The sequence below is a fragment of the Diceros bicornis genome, chromosome 18 (genome assembly GCF_020826845.1).
Source record: "Diceros bicornis minor isolate mBicDic1 chromosome 18, mDicBic1.mat.cur, whole genome shotgun sequence".
In the NCBI taxonomy this organism is placed as follows: Eukaryota; Metazoa; Chordata; class Mammalia; order Perissodactyla; family Rhinocerotidae; genus Diceros; species Diceros bicornis.
Window position 1 is genome coordinate 7,286,884 of NC_080757.1, and position 19,589 is coordinate 7,306,472.

Here is a 19,589-nt window from a genome sequence, read left to right on the forward strand (position 1 = left end):
GCGTCCCTCCTCTCCTCTGATGAGGGAGAGGGGAGAGCAGAGCACAGAGGTGGCTCCTGCTCGTACAGACCTTAAAGGCATGCTCCAAACCAGGTGCATCATCAAAGGCTTGAATAAAGACAGTCCCCAGTCTTCGGTCAAGATCTCCTACTCTCTGGTTAAATTCAGTGACATCATTTTCAAATTCCTGAAGAGACATCACATAGACATGAGAAAAACATGATTTTCTGAAAGCCAGTTACACTGTGCCCTTTACTATTAACTTTGTACTTGAATTGCTTATACCAAGGATTTATTGTAATTCTCTAAAATTCACCCTGGCTTGACTTAGGTTTTATCCATGTACATAGTTACCCTATTATTATAGCATTTTTTCCTAGATGCTCTAGGCAAAATGGTAGAGTGAGTCAAATGTGAGGTTGGCATCCTGTCACCTCCCTTTCTGTGCCCCCTCTCCCACCTCCTAAAGCCCCTTCTCTTTCACCCACGGTGCCAGTTCATGCCACCCGTGAAAGCCACCTCAGCAGCGACAGCTCCAGCAATGGGGCTATTCCATCTTTACCACCCATTTTCCTTTCTCCCCCAAGTCAAAATCCTATTTTCTCAGTGTAACCAAACTAATCTAGCCATTAGGAGGAAAGTAAGCTAGTTAGACTAACATACATTATTTCTTCTACGTACACTTTAATTGGTTAAGACAGCAGCTAGCCATTGTTCCTAAGGTTGCCAAATTTAGCGAACAAAAATACAGGACACCCAGTTACATTTAAATTTCAGATAAACAATAAATTTTTTTTAGTGTATGTCCCAATTATTATATTTTACCTGGCAACCCAAAGAGTGTTCTCCTTCTTAGACTGTAGCAATTTGCAGAAAAACATTGTTAACTCAAATCTTTAATTTATGGAATTAGTATCATTTATTATTATTACTTTACAACAGTAATGCACATTCTTATGAAAAGACAAAGAAAAGTAGAAAAATGGTATTGTTCTGCTTCACAAACCCAACCACATTAACATTGTACTATGTTTCCCTGTGAATAGGATTTTCTTTTGTTTTGTTTTATCATATGGTAACAAACACATGGTATATATCCTGCTTTGTAGTTCACCTTCTTTTCCTATTTTCGATGAATGAAACTTTTAAGAAGTGACATGTCCCTGGGTTTGGCCAACTAAGATCTTTCCAGATGTCTGAAGTTGTTCAGAGCGGGTTCCTGCTCTAATTGCTATCTCCTTTTCCCTCATGTACTCTTAAAATTCCTTCTCCATTAACTCAGCTATTCCCTTCTCAAGGAGCTCCATTACCTGTTTCTGTTCTGGCTCTCTTTCTTCATTTTGTCTCCTGTGGGCTTGGACTCACAGGTCTCAGCTCTCCTGGGCTACAGATGGGCCCTTATGTCTCAATCTTGGAAAACCAGGGTCAGATCAGAAAAACTAGGCTACTGCTTCACCTACCCCTCCCCAAGCCACCAAGAAAATTCTGCCCAGGTGTGCCTAGCCTTCACATAGCCATCCCTACTCCAAGCTTAAAGCTTGGAAGCTGCAAGGCGGCCAGAGCCTCCACCATCATCCCATACCCATCTTGGTGTCTCTGAAACTCTGGGTCTCATCGGTCTGGAGCAGTCAGCAGTTGGAGGACCCTCCCTGATCTTGATGCAAAGAATAGTTAGGAGCGGTCTCTGTTGATAAAACCACTGAGACCAGAGAGACAAAGGAAATGTACAAGGAAAACGCAAGTAAATACGCAAGACTCTACAGGCTGCAGGCATCTGACAGAGACAAAGCTTGCAAGTCAGCCCTTTTAAGCCCTACCATGCTTTGGGGGTCCAAGCAATCATAGGAAGACTCTGAGAAGACTCTGTACATCTCTTGAAATTCGTTGTACATTTGCTGGGCCTGCTGACTCAGGGCATTCCCTCTGATGCCACTAAACTCAAGCTTCCCCAATTTGTGGAAATCCAAAGTTGTCTTCAGAAGATCCTACAAGGGATAATTCACAAAAGAGTTAAAATAATAATAATGATGATAACAGTCGATGACACTCAAATTAGTATGGCAAGAGCTGGAAATCATATGGGGGTGGTGGTTGCTTAGGAAAATGTGAAGCTTGATTAGTTTTGTAACCTTATTATTAGATTGGGTTGGTATAAACAACTCTTGGCTAAACTCAATAACAAAGCAAAAAGAAAGTTCCAATAAACAAAATTCACACACACAAAAATCAAATTTATGCCTTAGTCTCTTTCTGTGTTCTCTAATAAATAAAAAAAATAACAAAATAATAACATTATTTACATGATTGGTGGCTTTACTACCCATTTAAAAAAGTCAATTTCAAATGGACCATGTTATCTGCTATCTTAGAGGATTGACAGGAAAGTGGATCCTTCAAATAGTCTCAAAGACAGGCCCAGAGGGTGACACCAGCATTCTCAGCAACTACTTCTGCCAAGAAAAGAAATCTGCGAGGTGCCCTTGCCAAGCATCCATAGCACAGTAACCATGTGGCCAGCTGGGCGACAGTGGGAAATTACTTGACATCTCTGTGTTGGGTTCCTCCACCTGTAACAGGATAATGATAGCGAGCACTAAATAAGTCAATGCAGACTTAGGATTTAGGCCAGTGCCTGGCACAAAGTAAATATGCAGTGTGTGTATTACTGTCACTGTTGTTGATATGGTAGTGTCCCAGCTGTGCTCAGAATTAATTGACAGGGAGACAACCCAGAGCCTCCAGGAGGAGCCCCTCCTGATTCCACGGAACCTGCTTCACCTCTGATAGGACAGGAGCCTCCAGAACATGCCTCACATGGCAGATTGTATTTATCTCTCATGAATACCCATCTAAAATCACAAAACCTCCAAACCAAGATGTTCTTCCATTACAACTTCCAATCTATGTGCATATGTCTTCAACAGGAAAGAGGTGGGTAACGGTTACCTTTGTGTGATTTTGGTAAACATTTGGTGTAGACCCCAGGAGGGGATCTTCTACCCCGAGGAAGTTTGCCCTTTAAGGGCAAGAAGAGAGAACACTATGTCACGATGCTGAAAACCCAGCAGATCCTGGTTCCACTCCAGGAAATTCCCACTGCCAATGGCCACTGCTATGGGTTGACCCATCAGGCTAGCAGAAGGTTGCCTGATTCCTTTCTCTCGCTGGAATTCCAAGTCCAGCAGTAGTGACAGGGGCACTGGGAAGTGGTGAGAAGTGGCTGACTTTCCCCACGTTTCCAGGAGGGCACCGGTGTAGCTGGGCAGCCGCCTAACAATCTTTTTTTGCTCAGCTATGCTCAGGCACAGCTGTCAGCAAGTAGCTGAAGAGGGAGAGGAGAGAAGAGAAAAGAACCAGCCAAGGAAAGGAAGACATACACTCAAACCAGGGGGGTCTTGCCGCCGATGGTGGGAAAGGGGGCAGTCTTTATTTAAAAACACATTCAACTTTATATACTAGGAGGAAAACAGAAATGAATTGATTTAAATGAAATTGACTTAAATGGTAACTCAAGTCATTCCAAACAGGCTTAGTTGTAATCAGTGCTTTAGGAGAAACGTATTTGTGCTGTGGAATGTCACCTAGGTGCCCATTTTTCATAATTCCATGGATGTCAATTTCAATGTTTAGGAAATACTCTCTAACCGTTTTAAACGACAGATGCATTGTGGTATATTTGACTACACCAGAAAACTAGACGACAATTTTGTTATACCATCGTGTTTCTCGGGAATACGTGAAGCATGGCATTGGGTGGTCACTGGAAGATGTTTCGCCTCCAATCTAAATCACGGGTTTAAAGAAATGTTTTTTTAACCATTCTATTTTTGGAGAAACTCTGCTCGCCAAAAATAACGAATATTTACATTGCTTTATTTAACAAACACATGATGGGCCACACATTTATTTGGGGTTTAGGATCTTAGAACTTTCCTTACCTTCTTTTCTAAAAAGATCTCTCCCCACCCCACCTTTCCCTTGCGCCCTCTGTCCCCTTACACCGTGTAAGCTTTCTACAGAGCTCTAATCACGCTCCAGCATTATAATGCATTATTTGGCATTCTATTGTATTATTTGTTTATTTTCTGTCCATCTTTCCCAGTAGGCTGTCAATGCCTCAGAGGTATCGTTGTATCTTATGAGTCCCAGATGCTGACACACATTTGTTGAATGAGTGAATACGTGATCTTTGACCTTTGACTTAGCTGTAGCACCAGGAGAAGGTGACACGGTAATAGGGAACCTAGGGATCACGGACTCAGGAGCAATTGGTAAAAACAAGGAAAATTAGATGAGAAAAGAGAACTATAAAGCAAGGCTGAACTGTGCCTTTGAATGCTTCAAGGGCCTTGGTCAAGTGCAAGGCACGCCTTGCACGGTGCTACTCCCAGGGCATAGCTGAGGCAAATGAGTGAATGGAACAAAGAAGCAGATGTGGCCTCAACTTGTAGGTTGAACTTATGAAATTTCTTATAGTTGACCATTTTGACCTATAAGAAATGGCAATTTCAGGGGGTTCCACTTAATAAAACAGAACCATCTAACGGTTAGAAATGCCCAACCACAGAATGGGCTAAGAGAGGTAGTGAGCTCTCCATTTCTGGATGAATTTACTAGCAGTTTGACATCAGAGGTTTTGTAGAAAAGATTCCTGAATGAGGCGGGAAATTGTCTTGCAACCATAGAAACAGATTTATTGTAATGACTGTGACTATATCCTTGATTCTTAAAATATTTAAATGTAAGCTCTTTTCATTGTTTACTTAGAAGTCCTTACAAAACAGATAAAAGGCAATTTAAATCAATAAGAAGTTTAAATGATACTTTTTAAATATCCATTTTTATTCATCACAGTAGTAAACACATTAAATTCATTATGCTATATACAGGCTGAAAATATCAACTTTAGGGATACACGCATCACGGAAAGAGTCTAGGATCAAGGACCCAAAATTCCTGGGTTGATACCATCTTGGTCTGCCATTTACTAGCCAAGTTGCTTATAGCAAGACACTTTACTTTTTTAAGCCTGTTTTCCTAACCTGCAAATGGGTTTGCTAATACCTGACTTGCAGTGGGGTTACCGAGTTACAATGGAGGTGCCTTTGCAGGACTTCAATAAGCAGTAGCCACTGCAATTAATTATCACCACCCTGATGTCATTTGATCAGGTTGGTAGATAAAAGATGTATAACGGCTGACATACAGATACTCCTTTCCAGATGGATGCCACAAAGAGCATGGGGTCCCAGGCAGTTGACTGGGCTGATTGCATCCTATTCTTATGAAAACCTGTGCAATCTTTAAGGAGGTGGTGGGGGAGGGTTCCATTTGTGCTATGGCCCAAGAGGTGGAAAATCAAAATTGGGGATAATGGCAAATCTCACAAACACAAGCCTGTTCTCGAAGGAGAGGTCATGCAGCCCATCTTAAAAGAAATGTCTTCAGAATTCATTAAGGGAGAGCACAAAGCAGACATTCATAGATGAAAAATCTCAAAAGGTCATTGGGAGAAAGACTGTTTTCTTTACCTTTCTACGGTGGCTGACCTTAAGCAGCTAATGGTCTCCTATGTGACCACATACTCAGGCTGGGCTAAAAGGGAAGCTGGCCCAATTAGGCCCGAATGAAAGGAGGCAGCGGAGTGGCTGGAGATGGCGGAAAGAGCAAAGAGAATGCGGTGTATATTAGGTCAGCTTATTACCTATCTCCCTGCTAATCACCTCGCATAAAGCCTCAGCAGGAAATCATTTTGTCTCCAAGTAAATCACAGCTTTACAGCAATTTTATAATGAAAGAAATGAAGGTTCTCTCCTACTGCATTATTTGGAGGGAAGAGGCTGTGGGCAGAAACATAAACAGGCGATCTGCAAAATCTACAATATTATGGCACAAAAATGAACTCTGTGTGTGTGTGTATGTGTGTGTGTGGTATATGTGTGGGTGGTGGTGTGTGGGGTATGTGTGTTGTGTTTGTGTGTTGTGTGTGTGGCATTGTGTGCATACGTGCAGTGAATGTATTTGTGTGTACGTGTGTGTGAGGTGTGTGTGAGGGTGTTGGTGTGTGTAGGGGGTGGTGTTTGTGGGGTGTGTGTGGTGTTGCGTGCATATATGCAGTGTGTGTATTTGTGTGTGTGGTGTATATGTATGGTGTGTGTGTATAGTGTGTGGTGAGTGGTGAGGGTGTGTGCAGTATGTTTGTGTGGTGTGCATGTTTATGTGCAATGTGTTGGCGTGTATGCAGTGTGTGCATGTGTGGTGTGTGTGCACATGTGCAGTGTGTGTGGTACGTGGGGGAGGGTGTGTGTGTGTGCGCGGTGTGTGTGAGTGCTGGAGAATTGAGCAGGAAGGCAGGGTGAGGGTCTGCAGAAATGTAGACGTAATTGAACGATTCTTTGCCCCTTTGATTTTTGACTATTTGTTCAAATTGCAAAGACTTTATACACTTTTGGGATTTCCTTGGTAAGTCAAACAAGGCCCTTTCATGGGATGGGAATTATAATTTTACCCAAATTACTTTAGATAAAAAGACCTAGAAATCATACTGTAAAAATAGAATACACAAAGGCAGAATTGAGTATATAAGGTATAAGGGCAGAATAAAACCACAAAACGAGTTTGGGACCCTCAAAATGGACGGAGGGAAGCAGGAGGGAGAGATGGAGGGAAACAGACCTTTAGAACCTCCTGGGACATATCCAAGTTTGGCGGAAAGATGATACTTGGAACCATATGCCCCTAGGTAAAAATCCCAGCTAAACCTCCCTGAGCCGTGTGGCTCGAGGCAAGTTAATTTACCAAGCCAAGTTAATTTACGTGTCATGCTTAATTGTGCTCATTTGTTAGAGTAAGAGTATTGATACCTAGCTGTTATGATGGCTGTTACTTCTTTATTTTTCTATTCTTCCTGTCCCTCCCAAGGGTTAGCTCTCCAAGAGATCAGCTGTATCACGGGTGTGATGAGAAGGAGGAGGATGGTGGTGTGCTGACAATGCAATTACTCCGCATTCCGCAGACCTGCTGAAAACTGCTCAGCAATAGACCACCTCCTGCCAAACAGCCCTGCCCCCAACTCATTTTAGCAGGCGCCCAGAGGGGAAGAGTCGATCGTCACAATAAAACTTTCTTGTGCCAAAGAGCAATAGCGAAAGAGAAAATCAAGCAACACAAATCAGAAGGAAAAAAAAATCCGAGAGAACTATGAAGATTAAAAACCAGCCCTTCACAACAGGACCCTGGACGTGAGCACGCAGAAGGGTAAACGCACTGACGTCCTTTTATTAACTTGGCTTCGTGTATTTATTAATTGTAGCTACCCATGTCTCGGGGGCCACATATTGTATTAGAACAGCAAGATGAATAAGGCTAGGTTCATGCTAATTCTTGCTGGAGAGAAGCAGATTAATCTCATTTCAAACAGGCATCGATCACAGAGATCCACAGAATGTTAACTAAAGGGCTACATGAAATATGTGCCGAGACAATCGATAGTCCCGTGTCCCGCTGCCCTGAGCTGAGGAGCGGAGAGATCGGGGAGCCAGAGGGCACGAGGACGAGTGTGAGCAAACGTTTGGAAGATGGAAAATGAACGAGGGGAGGAAATGCTAGGATGGGGAAAGGAGCAGCCACAGGAAAAAAGGAAAATGGCGGAAATTCAGGGAGAAGAAAGAGGAAAGGGAAACAAGAGAGAGGCAAATAGAGAGCGGGGAGGGAGACAAGTGGAAAGGGAAGAAAGAGGGAACAGCAGCAGAGAAAAGAAATGTGGAGTTTGGCCTAACAGCAAAGAAGTAACTCAGAGCAAAGGAGAGAAAGCTTAAGAAGAGAAGAAGTAGGAAGACGAGAGAGTGGTGACGTCCAAGTCGTCCTCTAATTAGACTGGGGCAACTGCTTGTTATGCATCTGTGCCCTTGATTCAGAAAGAAAAAGCAGCCTGAGAGCCGACTATTGTGAGGGTAATGACTCTGGGGAGACTGGTGGCCTTCGCTGCTTGTATTTACTGCATATGCCCAGCAGATTAGGGGCCCTAATGCTACAATAGCTGTCTATATGCAAAGTCACATCATTAGCATGTGTGCACAGGGCTGCGGCCCCAGCCCAGCAGTCATTTCTGAGCTGTGCTCTGCTTCTGCTCCAAGGGCCAGGGCTGCAGAGCCTGCAAGGCGGTCATGGCGGCCATTCCACTGTGGTCAGCCCGGCCAGGGGCAGGTTGGAGCACCTCGCTAAACAACAGCGAAGGGGTTGATGCAGGAGATGAGAGGAACAGAGCGGAAGGGGAGGAGAGGAGAGGCTGCACATCAAGAGCTGTGATAGAAATGGGGGGCATTTAGAATAAAGCTAGATATCAAGTATTCATACTCTCCGCCATCCTGGTGAAGGATTTGAGGTGTGCCTTTCATAAGATCTAGCTTCTGGCTTGCTCACGTTTACATTTCCTCTGTCTTATGCTCTTCCTCATCTTCTTTCCCTGGCGAATTCCTACTCTAGTTTGGAAATTTATTTCCTCTTGTGCTCCTCACTTTCTCAGAGCCCTTTCAGGTTAGGAACTCCTTTTCTTGCTCCCCCAAACACACCAATTTCTCTTTTATCATGGCATTTTACTACACCTCAATGAAGTTTCCTGATTCTGTGTCTTTCCATCCCTGGATCGCCTCCATTAGTCTGTCTACATTCTCCTGCTACTGCTGCTATGGCTACTGACCCATGAGCTATTTACAGATGTAGAACCAAACTAAAATGGAGTCACTTATGTCAGGGACGAAATGGAGATGGTCAGCGCAGGTGCATAGAGGAAACTGAACCTAACCTTACAGGAACTGACAGCTCTTCTAGGACAACAGCCAATCCCCAAAGGCCAAGTCTGTTCACACTGTCTCTGCACTTCCTTGCTACCCTGACTCAGCTACCCTGGTCCAAATAAGAAAGAAGACCACTAGGCAACCCATCAGCTGAAAAAGCCAAATAACTTCTGTATTTACCCCATAAAAATCCCTTAGTCTGTGAGCAACTCAGAACTCCTTGCTCCTGTAGCCTTGAGTTTCCTGGCCTGCAGGTCGAAAGCCTTGCAATAAACTCATCTTTCTGCTTTGTTTTAGTCAATATTGAGAATTTGTTTCTGTTTTTGTTTGTTTGTTTTTTGGTGAGGAAGATTGTCCCTAAGCTAACATCTGTGCCAATCTTCCTCTATTTCGTATGTGGGATGCTGCCACAGCATGGCTTGATGAGCAGCATGTAGGTCTGCACCCGGGATCTGAACCTGCAAACCCCGGGCTGCCGAAGTAGAGAGTATGAACCTAACCATTATGCCACCGGGCCAGCCCTCAGAGTTTGATTCTGGACACAGGCAAAACCATATTTCAGTCATCATTGTATCTGCAGTGCCTCCCTCAGTACCCGGTACATGGCTGTGCTAGATCAGTGCTTTCTGAACTGAAATGAACAGATTCAGTCTCATACTCTCTTACACTCATAATCCCATGGTTTGTCCCACTTATCACAGCTTCTTCCCACCATATTTCCTCTCTCCATATCAAATCTCTGCTGATAATAGCTAGAAATATGATTCTAATTCCTTCTTGGTCCCTTTGGCTATTATCCTAACCTTAAACTTGACCCTGAATTTCTCAAATAAATTTTAGGATAACCATGTACTTCATTTTATTATGCCCAGTGCCTCCCAACAAAGTTCTATCAGCAAATATAGACCTGTTAACCACCTAAAATTCCACGGATGCAAACAATCAAAAGAAAAAGCTTCATGTCTTCTCACCCTGGTCCTTAAACTAACATTTGCATTAACTTTTAAATAATTGGGGAAAAGACACAATTTTGAGCAAAAGTCATATTTCTTTCACACAAGGATTCACTTGTTTTGTAGTTTTTGGAGTCACTTTGAGGATGGGAGAGTGGAGGAGAATTTCAAAGCAGAGGCTTTGTGGGAATGGCCAGCTGCATTCAGATGAGCTCACTTTCATTTTGCACATCAGACTTTCTAGCAAAACTTTATTTGAAACAAAGTTCAAAGACTATGGGCAATTTGAAAACCAAGTGACTTAGTTGACTGATTCCTTGGGCTTTCTTCCTAAATGGGTCTATGATCAGAATTTCCTGAAGTTCTAACAGAACCACATTACAAGATGATCAGTCCAACCAATCAATCCAAATATTTGTTGAATCTTATTATGGGTTCTTCCCACCAGTGGAGGGTTGGCCACCATGTTGTGTTGTTCATTTTCTTATTTTGCTTTTTGGATGCCTGGATTGCTTACTCCTGTGTGGAGCTGGGAGCCTGAGGGGAGTGAACATACTCACCTCCACCATGTGCAGTCGCCCCAGGAAGACATCTAATCTCACAAAGACCAAAGAAGACTGGAAATCCCACTCTCTGACCTCCTGGTTCTCTTTGAAGTAAGTATGAAGATGCTCCCTTCTGTCCTGGAACACCTCCTTGAAGACGTTCAAGGTATCCATGACCACTTGCAGTTTTCTCTGACTTTCTTCTACTTCACTTCTCAGGAGGTCTTTAGGGCAGAGGTAATTAGAGGCCTGGAATGTAAACAGATCAGTGTCACTAAGCGTGGTTGTGAGTACAGGATATCCCACAACTTTGCCAACATCAACTCTGAACCAAATAATTGCCCAAATAATATTTTCTAGAAGCATAATACAGGAAACATCTGACCCCATCCTCAGTTCCACAGGCAGACTTGGACCCGGGTTCTGGCCAGATAGTCAGTGATTGGCTCAGGGATGTGCCAGTGACCAATCAGAGACAAGGAAACATGTGAGACTTTTGTTGGGGCAGTTGGGGCTGGGGCAGGCGTTCTTTTGTGACTTACTGGCTTTCTATAGCAAAATAATTCAAGTGCAAGGATTCTTTGGACCATAATTATTTCCCAGTTTCCAAGAGACCTGAACCTGGAAAGCTGTGAAGTTGAAGCTGTTGGACAGCCATCTTCGCTACCAGAGGGACAGGCAGAAATAACTGGGTGCTAGTGACGTCATGTAAGGCCTTACTGTAAGCCAGGGCTGAAGCCGGCCTTACCTCGGATTTTCGAGGTACATGACTCATAAATTATCTTTTTGTTGATTCCAGTTTTGGTTGGGTTTTCTTTAAATCAAGTCTTTTTTTAATCAAAAGAGTCCTGGCTGACAAACCCAGAGCAATGGAAGAGTGCCGAGCTGGGAGTCACAACCTGGCTTCCAGGCCTGGGTGGGGTGGCCTCTGGCAACTCAGTTCACCTCCCCGAGCCTTAGCCCACATCTTAAATAATAATAAGCTAACAAGGCTCTCCTTGCTCCCCTCTCAGGGTTCATCTGAAAACGACCAGGACCATGAATGTCCCATCAATTTGGAGGCTGCAATGTGCTCCACAGATGTTAGTTATTAATAGTTTCTTTTCAAGTGTGTTTACTGTTTTCTCAGGGTTGCAGCTCCTTAGAGGGAAAGAAGCCAATTTGGGGGGAAGATAACCCAAAACTTGTTAAGACCTCCAGTTCTGTTCAGACACACTCCTTGGGATTTATGCTGTGCTGGTTGGCGCTACAAGAGTCCCTAAGAGGGAGGAGCATGAAGTGTGTAATCCAACGAGCTGCTTCTCTGTAGCCCACAGACACTGAGTTCTTAGCACGTGCTGGGCACACTGTAAACCTTACAAGTATGATCACATCGGAGCCTCACGGACAGCCAGCAACCCTTTGAGAGAATCCTCTTCTTTTCAGCATTGCACAGAGGGGCAAAGTGAGGCACAGAGCAGGTAAGTGACTTGCCCAGGCACACACAGCTAACAAGTGCTGAAGCAGGATTTGGCTCAGGGATGCCTGGCCCTAGAGGCAGCATTCTTGATTGCTGAGCTTTGCTGCTGACTTAACAGCGGTCCGTCAGCACAGATCATTAAGGCGGTTGACATTCACCACGCTCTCCCTTCACCCAACCCAGAGTCTTGGGCAGAGGGGAAAGGAAGACTGGGCCTCCCAGATGTTCCAACACTGACAACATCTTTGTGAGTTATTGGCTGTGACAGTAAAATAATTCAAGTGTGAGAACCCTCTGGACCATAATTATTTCCCTGCCCTGAAAAAATGTACACTTCACTCTTTTCCGTGACTTGGTGCCCACCACCCCCAGGGAGAGGTTGTTGGGAATCCTGGGGTGGCCAACCTGCTGAATGAGAAGGTTGCAGATCTCCTGGAGCAGCACAGTGAGCCGCCCTGGGGAGCGGTAGGACTTGCATGTGGCCCAAATGAGACAGACAACGTGCAGCAGAGGATGCAGCCGTGGCTTCACCTCTGGAAACTCCATGCTTCCGAGGGTTTCCAGGTGGCCATGGAGCGGCATCAGGTGTGTGTGGATGTCCTGTGCCTCTGTCAGAGCTGGAAGGAAGTGAGACTGTCACCTTCCCCGCTTGAGGTTCATACCCCCCCAGTGGAGCCCTGGTGCCTGGGAAGTGAAGGACCTGCAGACTGGTGGCTGCAATCTCTTCCCGAACTGAGAGAGCAGAGAGAAGTCTGGTCCCACCATGCTTTCTAGCTCTTGTGCAGAAATACTGAACTCTGCAGAGCCCTGGACAACGAGGATAATGGTCTGAGGAGTCTCTCTTACAAAATTCCTGTATCTGGACTTCCTCCTGGCCCTCCCAGCCCCAGTCTAGAGCTCTGTGTGTAGAATATACTTGATAACTATCTGCTGATTCCTTTGCTGCTAATGTTTCCAAGGCAATATAAAATAGATGAATGGATGGGCAAGTAGACAAGATAGACGAAAGAGGACACATTTTAGAGTCAGAAGGATGTGCCTTCAAATGCCAAGCCAGACGCATACCTGATGTATGACCTTGGGCATGTTTAACCTCTCTGAATCTCAAAAACAGGCTGAACAGTAACTAATTTGAAGGGCTCTTGTGAAGGCCTGAAGGTAGCACGAACAGAATCTTCATACCCAGCCATCACAGGGCCTGGACCCAAGCAGGCGTTCCGTAAATGGTAACGTCTCTGATAAATATGTGCTAATAATGAATCTCATTGAGCTCTTTAATGGAGGAGAAGTTGTAGGGAATAGAGAAACAGCACAGATTGATTATGGCAAGGCTCTGCTGGTTTTCAAAGCAAGGAAAATCTCCTCCCATTTCCTTTGAACACAGCCAAGGAAAGAGAGGTGCCTTTCACCAGCCATCTTGTGGTGACTGAGAGGGGAAAGTCAGAAAACCAGCAGCATTGGGTACTAATATCTGCATAGCAACTTAGAGGGGATGCAAAAGCCCACTGAACAAACTCACCTGGAAGGGAGTGTTTATAGAGGCTGGTTCTTTCTCGGGCAGATAAGCAGGCACTATCATATGAGAGCAGATGGTCTTAGGTTATGTTATGTGGATGAAGCTCTGCATTCATCCTAAAGGAAACTCAAAATCTACACTATTTAGTAACGGTTTCAATATGCCACACATTGTTCTACTCACCAGACATATACTATCTCATAGAAAACCCTGCATGGTAGCATTATTACTCCCACTTTATAAGTGAAGAAATTAAGACCTCAATAACTCGCTTAGGGTCTTCCCGTGAATCAGCCAGCCTCGCCTCGCTGAGCAAAAGCAAGATTACCCCAAGTTTATTATGCTGAACTTGATGATTGTGGGGGCTCACTACACACAGGAGTTTGTGATGTGTACATTTCTACTTGATATCCCAAATGGAGTTGTGGGAAGTAGCATGGGAATCGAATTTTTGAAAGTCAAATATCACAGTAAATTGATTAGAGCAGCGATTCTTAAATAGGGGAGCTAATGGGAGTATTAAAACCACTGTGTGGGGATGGGGGATATCAGAATGATGGGAGTAGCAAAAGCACTGTGTGGGGGTGGGGGATATCAGAATCCAATAGCCATTCTAATGAGCACACACTCTCGCCTTCACATGAGCCCTAAGAGAGGAGGCTGAGACCATCAGCCCAGATGAGCTTTCTCTTTATGATACCTTTTTTAAAGGCAAAATCTCCTTAAATTGTACAAATAGACACTCTCTGATTTTTAAAAGCACAATATTTGAGGGTTGGCTCATCCAGTCCTGTGTGCAATCACCTTGGCTCACACAGAAATAAAGAGAGATGAACAAGTCTGGGCTAACAGCTTTTAAAAAACGTAAATATAAATGGCCAGCTGCACGGTGATGTCCAGTGGTTTGCTGGTAAATCTTTCACAGGCTCTTCTGGGACAAAAGGCTTTATTTGTAACATTTGCCAATTTCTGTGGTGTAAACGTTCCCAATCTTCCCACCATGTCTGATTTCAAGCTACCAGCTTGACTTCACTGAGTGTCGGGGAGGGAGAGTTTGAAAAGAGTCGCATACAGTGGGCTCTCACAAGCCACTGCAAGCCAGTCCGTGTCTGCTCTGAGGCACCACTAGACTTTGGCTTCTGGGACTTACACACCTACACATATCCAGATTGGCAACAGGCTGTACTGTGCCAATCCTGCCCCCTGGTGGCCAGAGAAGAGAGCTCCCTATTAGTCTTGATTGCCTTTGTTCTTTTCCCTCCATGGTACTGATGATTCCTGTTTTCCAAGGTTTTTCATTGCCCAATCAATTCCACTTCAGACAATCTTGTTCCCATACTTTTTCCTACATCCTTTCAACCTCCTTCTTTACTTCTCACTGTTTTCCGATTCGTGCCCGCTAATCCAGGAATATTTCTCTTCCTCTCCCTCTCTTCAGTCCATCAGAGAGCCAAAAAACTACCCAGATCATGGCTAATGAGAATAATGGACATAGTAGAGCTATTTAGGGTAAAGAAAGACAGATGCTCTGAAATTAGATTAGAAATGAGAAAATCAGTCACCAGCCTCTAAAATATTTTTATTCTCTAAAGATCCCCCCAAAATTTCTGACCAAGTCTCTACCTAACTCCTCTAATCAAAGTTTTTTTACTTCAATTATTGGAATTGAGTTATACATTTTAAATATTTCTATTTTTACAGGAGTGTTTATCTGGTACTATTATAATGATATTGTTTTTTCTAATTTCTTTTCATTGCCATCATATACTCTACTGCAAAGAACTTTTTGAAGCCGGCCTAAGGAACCAAATCTTTTATAACTATTGATCAATGTGAATGATTATAGTCTATCCATCTATTAACTTGAAAAATATATTTGGGGCTCTAAATAATGAACTCATACTTTTACTACACGTTTTTTTTTATTTTAGAGCCTCAAATTCCGGTCATTTGCATACCTCTTTTATATTTGTCATTTCTGCATACAACCTGTAGTATTACTTAATACTTTTTTCTAAATTTTCTCTCATTTTAACCTAAATAGAATCATATAAAATGAAAACTTTAAATGAAAAGCTTATATCACTTGCCAAAAACAGTTATCTTTTAACACATTTTTTTCTTTTTTGTGAGGAAGATCGGCCCTGAGCTAACATTTGCCAATCCTCCTCTTTCTTTTTGCTGAGGAAGACTGGCCCTGGGCTAACATCCATGCCCATCTTCCTCCACTTTATATGGGACGCCACCACAGCATGGCTTGCCAAGCGGTGCATCAGTGCGCGCCCAGGATCTGAACCGGCGAACCCCGGGCTGCCGCAGTGGAGCGCGTGCACTTAACCGCTTGCGCCACCAGGCCAGCCCCAACACATTTTAAAATATATCTGTCCTGTCTCCCACAATCATCTCTCATACCAACAGTGGCACACATACCACTTTTTGAGACACCTGTCCCATCTGAATTGAAGTACAAATTGGAAACAACAGTTGATTCCTCTGGGACACAAGATCCCTCAGTGAAGCAACAAACCAAAGCCTCAAGAGGAACTTCATTCCAAGCCAGCTTTCTGTGCTAGCAGAGTGGTTTCTGTGATAAGATTTCGGGTCCCAGAAGGACCTCCAAGACTAGCCACTATGCCAGCTCTTCCCTGTTATAGAGTGCATGTCGGGAGCTCTACCACTGGAACTTTCATTCCTGTAGCTGAGTGGTTTCCAAACCCTGTGGCATGAGGAGGAGGAGGTGCGACAGGGGATCAACCAGTGGGCTCTAGTCACAGGATGCTCCCCTCTTTAACAGAGCAAATATACCTTGATTACTTTTACATTTTGGACACACATAGGAGATTGTATTTAAAGAAAGAGTTCTCATAGAGAAAAAAAGTTGGAAAATCACCGCTTGGATTAAGCGTACTTAAATCATATTTGAAATTGCAAATACCTTTAAAAGCACGTTCCGACCTATAATACTGAAGAGCTAGGAGGAGGTCTGAAAAGAGAAAGGAAAGAAGCAAAGTGCACCGGTGAGGGGAGAGGGAGCCCTGAAAAACTGTATCTACTTCTAATTATAGACTTCACTTGCTTTGCAATTTTGACAAGGGCCAATCTTGTCTGGTGCTCAGATGGCCAGGAAATTGCAGTCCCATCTGACAGTAGGAACAGAAAAAGCAGAATGGAGCTAGAAATGGAATAGAGACTTCTCAAAGAGCCAGGGCGGAGGGACCTGAATTCCGGTGATGAGAGATGACAACATGCATTTGTACGGTGTGGTACAGTCAATAAAATACGTCCACTTATATCATCTCACAACGGCCCAGGGAAGTAGGCGGGAAGTATTTGCACCATAACCATGGTGCACACTAAAGCTCAGAGAGGTTAAGTGACTTTGCCCAGGTCACAAAGTGGTGGAGAGGCAAACAGAGCACAGGGTAGCTGCTTTCCTGCTTCTAGATTTGGTATTCTTGCCATCATGCTAGATTGTGTCAGGTTGGAGGGTTATAAGGACTGGAAGCTGCTGAAATCAGAGAGAGAAGATAATACAGCACTAAATGAGAAATTTGAGTCAAAAGTATTTATGAAAATACTTGCTGGTTCTCACCTGCTACAACGTCTCTGAACATGGCTTGGAAAGCTGGGAAGTAGCTGCTCTGAAGCTTGTCCAGGAGCCCAGCCATGCCCCTCACCTGTATCCTTCTCAGTTGCTTATAAATGTATTCCAGATCCTCAGACCTGCAACACCGTGGAGGAGAGTGAATCCAGGCGAACATCAGGAAATGTGAGTCACAATGTTATGACCCACCCTCAGAGAGACAGAGGGGAGCCCTGCCTCAGGATGCTTCCACAGGGCCGGCTCCAGCCCAAAGAGCCAGGGCATCTGTTCCCAGAACAGTGAGGGCAAAGCCTGAGTCGGGAACACAGGTTCAAAGGGGCAGCTCCAGGAGGTAACAGCAGGGAACACTGCTGTGACCATCTGGTGGCTCAAAAGCTTGGCAGCTGGAGGTCATTAGCTCTTGCGGTAAGGTTTGGGGTGGGGTGAGAGAGGTGCTGTCAGAGCAAGGCTGCTGGAGAAGGGCCCCAACGTAGGTCAGCAGGATGGTCAGAAACCAGGCAAGAGGATGGGGCATCTCAGCATAGTGGCACAAATAGGGCTGGAGCTCTACAGGAGTGCCTGGTCATGTGACACGGACACACTCCATTCAATGCAAGGACAGGGATATCTGCCTCAAACATTTGTCTGTCTCCTTTTGAGAAAAAGATTAATTAGCACAGTGATAAATAGGAGCAAGGAAATGGGGAGGGAAAGGGGGAATGAGCAGGAGCAATAATTAGGTCTTTCTGGATTCCCGTGGGGCTGGGACACAGTGGATGATGGGCTTTCCAGCCCTACTAACCATCGGCTGGGACTTAGGAGAGGCTGTTCTGCAGCCAAGTGCCAAAACCCCTCTCTTTCTCCAGATCCTTACAAAAAGTGTGTGCATAGACCCTTGATGGTCCAAGGAGAAGGGTGTAGACAAATAGAAGAAAAATATGAAAGAGAGTTTGTTAATTATACAAGTAGTTGGAAGACCCTTTGAAGAAATGTCAGAAGATATACTGTCTGTAGCCCAAGAAAGGAGAGACGACTATTGAACTTTGGAGAAAGTGTGCCTAGAAAAACTATATTGACCCAAACTACACTGAGCCATCTGCTCTAGGGGAGATGAGAAACATCGGAAGTGGGACCAGACCCAATGGCTGGCTCCCCCAAGCCTTTATCCTCTGGAAGACATCTACTCCCCAGGGTTTGGGTATGTGCCCACCTGCTCTTCCAGAACTCCAACTCCACCTTAGGAGTGGGATTCTCCCCTTGTAGGAGTGGCTGGGAAGACTCTCTCTTGAGCACCGTCTGGACTTGATGGCTCCATTGGATCACTGCAGACTCAATGGCATAGATGACTGACTTATCTGTGGAATCCAAGCTGTGAAAGACACAACGAATCTCCTGGGACACTGAAAATAACTTAACTCTGGGTGTCCCCCAAAACAGAATCCTAAGTCTCCTAAAAATAGGTGGGAAATTCCATCTAGTCTAGGCATTCTTAACCTTTGTTGGAAAATAGACTGATGAGTAGTCAATGAAAAGTACAGATCCTCTCCCCAGACAAACTGCTTATGCATGTGTGCATGTACAATTATTCATACACAATTATTCAAGATTCAAGGGTTCACCAATATTCTGAAGACTAGTTTAAGAACTTTGAATCCTATCAAGTCTTTCTGTCAATGCAGGAATACACTGGACAGAAAACATTCAGATGATCACCCAACCTTTTCTTAAATCCACCAATGTCAGCAAGCTCCCTACTTGACAAAGCAGTGCATTCCGCAGTAGATCAGATCTCCCTGGGAGAAAGTTTGTCTCTACTTTGAACTATGTCTACCTCCCTGCAATTTCCTCACTTTGATCTTAGTTCTGACCTCTGCAGTAAGGGGAAATACGTTACTTCCTCCTCCACGAGGCAAACCGACAGCCATCTGAACACCAATATCAACTTCACTTTGTCCTCACTTTTCCAGTGAAGAATGGAATTCCCAAGAATTCCCCCTCATACATCTTTTAAATAAGTAAATAAATAATAAATAAATAAACCAGGAAGTTTTTGGAAGGAGTTAAAAATCAAAAATACATTTTGGTTGCCTTTTCACAAAGTCTTAATTGAAAATCACTCATGCCAAGAACCCAGGACATGAGTGACAAAGAAAGAGTCTACCATTCATGTTTTCATGCCAGAAACTCATCTTCACTCAATTTAATTAAATTCATATTTGCTGAACAATGATATGGCACAAGTGATTATGGAAGGTATTAAAGGGAGAAGATATTCACCTCCCCGAAATATGATCCAGCCTTTTGGGAAATTATCAGATTTGAACAAAGGGAGACAAACTCAGTAATGATTATATACACATACACTGAATGTTACTAGGTTAAAATATAAAAGGAATAGGAAAAGGCTAATTTGAATTTATTTATTTTGAGAATTGAATATTTTTATTAAACCACAATAAGTTTCTCAGTTAACTGGGACATTGCTCAAATTATATATGTAGCAAATTCCAATAGCAAAAACTTATTATAAAGTACATTTCTATCCCATGAACTACTTATTATTCAGATCAAATCACGGGCCCTGAATACACAACAATGACAGTAATACATTGGGAAACTCCTGGCATTAGGGCAGACTGAGCTCATGTAGGAAGGTGGCCTGTTGCCACAAACACATAGAAATGCTGGGTAGTCTCAGGCACCCGTGGCAGTTGGCATTTGGGAATTGACCCATCTTG

At 43.9% G+C, this 19,589-nt stretch overlaps 1 protein-coding gene across 1 annotated transcript in view; it reads right to left on the reverse strand.

The window, feature by feature from the left end:
* Window positions 1-19,589, reverse strand: part of DNAH9 (dynein axonemal heavy chain 9) — a 305,906-nt gene that overhangs the window by 276,518 nt on the left and 9,799 nt on the right. The window contains exons 3-8 of the mRNA XM_058559699.1: window positions 18,062-18,220; window positions 16,861-16,991; window positions 12,158-12,369; window positions 10,309-10,542; window positions 1,818-1,985; window positions 71-187 (exon numbers count right to left, since the gene is read on the reverse strand). Coding sequence (XP_058415682.1) covers window positions 71-187; window positions 1,818-1,985; window positions 10,309-10,542; window positions 12,158-12,369; window positions 16,861-16,991; window positions 18,062-18,220 — 1,021 coding nt within the window. The remainder of the gene's footprint in view (window positions 1-70; window positions 188-1,817; window positions 1,986-10,308; window positions 10,543-12,157; window positions 12,370-16,860; window positions 16,992-18,061; window positions 18,221-19,589) is intronic.